General features: G+C 41.6%; 1 protein-coding gene across 1 annotated transcript; it reads left to right on the top strand.

The window, feature by feature from the left end:
• The first annotated feature begins 1,984 nt into the window (after window positions 1-1,984).
• LOC108801826 (olfactory receptor 2K2-like) lies at window positions 1,985-2,572 on the top strand. Its single transcript, XM_018573745.1, has one exon. The coding sequence runs from the start codon at window positions 1,985-1,987 to the stop codon at window positions 2,570-2,572; it is 588 nt and encodes a 195-aa protein (XP_018429247.1).
• The last annotated feature ends 2,696 nt before the right edge of the window (window positions 2,573-5,268 follow it).

Here is a 5,268-nt window from a genome sequence, read left to right as displayed (position 1 = left end):
GGGAAGTCAGAAATAGAAAAAGATTTGGGGGTCATTGTAGACCACAAACTGAATGGTAGCTTGCAGTGCCAGGCTGCTGTAAACAAAGCTAGCAGGGTCTTGTCCTGTATTAAGAAGGGGATGTATTGCAGAGACAAGTCTATAATTGGGCCTCTATATAGATCATTGGTTTGGCCACATCTGGAATACGCGGTCCAGTTTTGGGCACCAGTACTAAGAAAAGATGTCCTTGAGCTGGAGAGAGTCCAGCGAAGGGCAACCAAACTAATTAGGGGTATGGAGGACCAGAGCTACGAGACAAGGCTACTAAATTTATACATGTTCACATTGGAGGTGAGGAGATTAAGGGGGATATGATTTTCATGTACAAGATGTTCAATGGCGATAGCAACATTGGCAACAAACTCTTTAAGATTAACTCCATTACAAAAACTAGAGGCCACCACCTAAAATTGGTAGAAAAAAAATTCCAGCACAAGGGGCGCAGGGGGTTCTTCACAGTAAGAGCGGTTAGGGTCTGGAACTTGCTTCCACAGGCAGTGATCTCAGCTAAGAGTGTAAAATTGTTCAAGAAACTTTTGGACGATTTCCTGAGGGACCATAATATACAGGAGTACAATTATTCCTAAGAATGAGATGATGCGTGGACCTATATAGGTTGGACTTGATGGACTTATGTCTTTATTCAACCCCAAATACTATGTAACTATGTAACATGCTCCTGTTTGCAGGACTGCTTCTCATCCTATACAACTCTATGGTAAAGCAAAAGAATCATGACGCAGGTCAATTGCAGGCCAGAAGGAGGTCAACCGTGGTGCAACTTCACCTCTCAATAATATCTGAATGATGTCAGAAGCATGCCAAATAGATGTTCGTATTAAAGGAGATCTATGAGGTGAGTGAAAATTACTCAGCCTCATAGTTCGAGCCGACCTGTGACAATGAAACTGTCACACATCGGCTCAATAGGCTGGGAAGTGAGCGAACACATACCGTTGATTGCTTACTTCTGGATCCTGTCCCTTTTAAAATGTCACCTATGGACTAATATGAGAACCATATTATTTTACAGTTGCACAGACAAGCAACATTTTAAGGTTTGACATGTTTGGTATCTATTTACTTGATGTGACCCCATTTTTTCTATAGTGTACAAAAATATTATATGATATTGTGTATTGTTATATTATTATTATTATATTGGGTATTATATTGTACTTGTGTGCACTTAAAATTTTAACATTTCTATTCTGACATTGTAGTTAATTTTTTTCTAAAAATATAGATTTTAATCACATTTGTGCCCATAACGTGCAACATAAAAAATGCAGCTACTTTTTTTTGCTTTATTGCTTTCAGGAAATATATTATTGTTTGAGGGTATAAAGTAAATTTTCGCTCCACTTTTTTTATTTTAACATGTGTGATAAATAAAAAAAAATTCTGTCCCGAATTCGGTTAACTTGATGTTTCATTGAGTTCCTCTTTCCTTCGCTTGTCTTGTATAATTTGGTTCTAACATTTACATTTTAATGTTTTCAGTATCACTTCAAATGATGTATCATCAGCGAGTGAAGAAAACCCATCAGAAGTACTGGCTTTGTTAAAAGCAAGTCCTATGATGTTGGGTGCGGGCCCCGGGAATCAGACCTTCTTGAAGGAATTCGTCTTGGTTGGCTTTCCTCAAAGCATGCCGATCTGCGTATTTTTTTTTGCTGCATTATTGTCCATTTAAATAGTGACCGTTCTGGAGAACAGCGTTCTGATTTACATTGTTTTCATCAGTCCTAAATTGCACACGCCGATGTACTTCTTCCTCTGCAATCTATCATTCCTGGACTTGTGCTTTTCATCCAGCTCCATCCCGAAAATGTTACTCGATGTCCTTTCCAGGAGAAGAACCGTTTCCGTTTTAAGCTGCATGGTGCAATTGAACGTCGCGCTCTCCCTAGGAGCAACGGAGGGCCTACTGCTCGCAGTGATGGCGTACGATCGTTACATCGCCATCTGCTTCCCCTTCTACTATGTCATCATTATGAATCGGAACATTTGTGGGAAAATTACAGTCGCCGTGTGGTTAGGAGGGTTCTTCATATCCATTGTCCCCACCATCTCAAAGCCTCTGATCTTCTGTTCAGAAGACCAGCTGGATCATTTTGTCTGTGAGATATTAGCGGTGGTGAAGATAGCGTGTGGGAACTCCTCCATTTATAAACTGAGATTATTTATCATGAGTCTGTTCACCCTCTTAACACCCTTTGTAGTTATCTTTGTATCATATTGTCTCATTATTGTATCAGTCCTGAGAATTCAGTCAACTGAACGGAGATCCAAAGCTTTCTCCACGTGTGCTTCCCACCTGATTGTGGTCTCCATGTTTTACGGGACAACTATGACCATGTACATGGGGCAGACCAAGAATCTATCGTCCGTACTCAAATATATCGCTCTCATGTATGGTGTTATGACCCCTGTATTAAACCCTTTGATATACAGCCTAAGGAATAATGAGGTAAAGGAAGCATTCCTGAAAATATTAGGAAAATGTTTATTGTCTGAAAATGCATGATGCTTGCACAAACGCGGAATGCGCTTGCCTTGCCATCACTAGGTAATAGCACCCCAAACGTGTCCGAGCAAACACAGTTTTTCTCCATACTTTCACGTGTGCGAGAACGTGCGCGAACACCAAGGAGGCTATTCATTAAAGAGCTGAAGGATCCAGCCGTAGCTTCTGCTGATCCTTTGGCTCTGTTCGGCCACCTCTGCCCTTTGGTTCAGTCGAACTGAAGAGCTGCTGTACGGGTTATTCACTATAGCCCGTACAGCAGCCGAAAACGGCCAAGCGGCTCAGCCGAGCGGAGGGCATATGCCTTCGGCTCACCTGAGCTGAAGTGACAGCCGAAGCAGGGAGAACGGCCTGCCAAAGGTTGGCCGTTCGTCTCATAAATGAAAGCTGGGCGGAGCCAGCTGTGACCTCACGGCTGGCTGCGCCCAGTTGTAATGACAGATCAGTGTCCCCAAATGACCTGGGGATGCTGATCTGTCATTAAACAATAACAACTGGGTGGAGCCAGCTGTGACGTCATGGCCGGCTGCGCCCAGTTGTTATTCGTTGACCTAGACTCTAGCAGGTGCCGGCCAATAGGAAACAGTTGGGTGGAGCTAGCTATTTTTTAAATTTCCCTATTTTTTTTATAATTTATGAAATAATGTTTCACTTTTTATTTTTTTCATTCTTTGCACTTTTCTATTCTGCTCGGTACCTCGGATGTGCCGAGCAGAAAAGCCAAGCAGAATGCTGCTCAGCCGCATTTGGCTATTCACTCACTGCCGTTCGGCCCCTATGAGATTAGGGGCTAACGGCAGCAAGTGAGCTGCTGGAGCTTCGGCTCAGCCGATCCAGATGTTGGATCGGCTGAGTCGAAGTCCCTCTGCACCGCAGAGCATGCTCGGCTGACCGAAGGCAGCAGATGTACGGCTGAAATCAGTCATACTGAGCCGGAGTAAATAGCCGAACATTGTTCGGCTCTCTTCACTTCGGCTCGGTTATTCACTCGGCAGCTTTGTGAATAGCCCTATAGGAAAAATTTGTTGGCAGATTGGCAACATGTACTTCTTTAATTACTCTTTTCTTATTGAAGACCAGAATCAATATAAAAACCAGAACAAAATGACAAAAATGAAGAAGATATTACGGTATATAACAGGACATATATCTACAATCCAAGTTTTCTACCTAAATAAATAAAATAGCACAAAGAAAAGAATTTATATTTTGCAACAACCGACCTCTATAAAGCATTTATTGATTCATTGAGGTCGCAACATGTACTACTTTTTAAAAAAAAACAATTATGAGCGCATATTAGATAGAAAGAGAGCAAGATTTCACACCTCAGTAAAATAGATTGTACCCAAGATCATCTGATCAATAACCATTACCAGGTGTGCAAAGCCTGGGAAGAGAGAAACAAAGTTGCTCTCACAATGAACTTATTATATAAAATAATGTATTACAATAGATTAAAAACAGATATTGTTGGTACAGACCTGATATAAAAAAATGTGCATGATCCAATTAATAGTTGCAGTCACCTAATAGATCATAAGAAAGATGAAACATGGTATTATTCTTTTTTTGGATGCCTCAGCGTGTTTTGCCTAAAACAAGGCTTCCTCAGGAGGACTTTGAGCCTAAAGAACTAATCAATATCGACCAAATCAGTAACTGTGTTGACATGTATCTAAACATTCAAAGTATGTGACACATGGACAATATGAAGAAGATATATGTATAGAGAAATATGTGAAAAAAATGTATCAATAAATTCATAAACCTGCAACTTGATATAGACCAGCCAACGAGAGATTAACCAGAAGACCCAAAGAGGAGAGGTTGTGATGAGAAGCCGGCCACAAAATGAGAAGAGGACAGGGAAAGGCAGACACGCCGTATTCTAAATGGTCAATAAAGCAATCAGAGTTGTATATATATAGCATATGAACATCATAAGTGTAAGGGTAGAATGGCGGCTGCGCACAGACCCGTTCTCCGAAGACGGACCATAGTGCAATCATGAGCTCCAAACATTGCTGATGGTCTTGCTAGCTAGTGCTTCCTGTTGATTTGCCTGTGACCTGTTTGACCTGCATTGTCTTGGACTACTCTGCTGCTTGCTGCCTGCCCCTGACCGTGGCTTGTTTCCTGGACTTTGCTCTTGCCTTCTGATTCGATACCTTGCTGCCCGGCTGGCCCTGACCCTTTCTGGACCACGATTCCTGTCTCCTAAATCTGTTCCCACGCTGCCCGCCCGGTTGTGACCTTTGGCCTGCTGACTTCGCTAGCAGACGTCTCCTGCACGGTGTCCGCTTCCATCCGTGGCACTCGTGCTCCTCGCTGTCCTGCGGCCTTCTGCTCCAACCCCGGGGGTTGCAGGACACGAGCCGCAAGAGAAGCCTCCTCATCTTCCGGTCTCTGTCACAGGTGTGTGATAATAAGGGACAGTAAACCATTGTTTAATATCAATTGAAAGTGTACACATAGGTGACTAAATAAGACAAAAATATAATGATATGATAGTGGAATAAAATAATGTGATAACAAAATATATCAATTCATGTGTGTAATATATTACCATTATGTTGTAATTATAATTAAATATGTTATATTAAAATAATGAATATCAAATGATAAAATTTGTAAAAGACATCATTTAAGACAAATGAACCATTATTTGACATCAGTTAATCGTGTACATAATG

Source organism: Nanorana parkeri, unplaced genomic scaffold (genome assembly GCF_000935625.1).
Source record: "Nanorana parkeri isolate BGI_ZX_2015 unplaced genomic scaffold, ASM93562v1 scaffold2515, whole genome shotgun sequence".
Taxonomy (NCBI): Eukaryota; Metazoa; Chordata; class Amphibia; order Anura; family Dicroglossidae; genus Nanorana; species Nanorana parkeri.
The sequence above is the reverse complement of the archived record's forward strand: the minus strand, read 5'-3'. Positions and strand labels throughout refer to the sequence as shown.

Excerpts from the sequence above, each read along its gene's own strand:
- LOC108801826 (XM_018573745.1), top strand. The coding sequence starts at position 1,985 with ATGGCGTACGATCGTTACATCGCCATCTGCTTCCCCTTCTACTATGTC.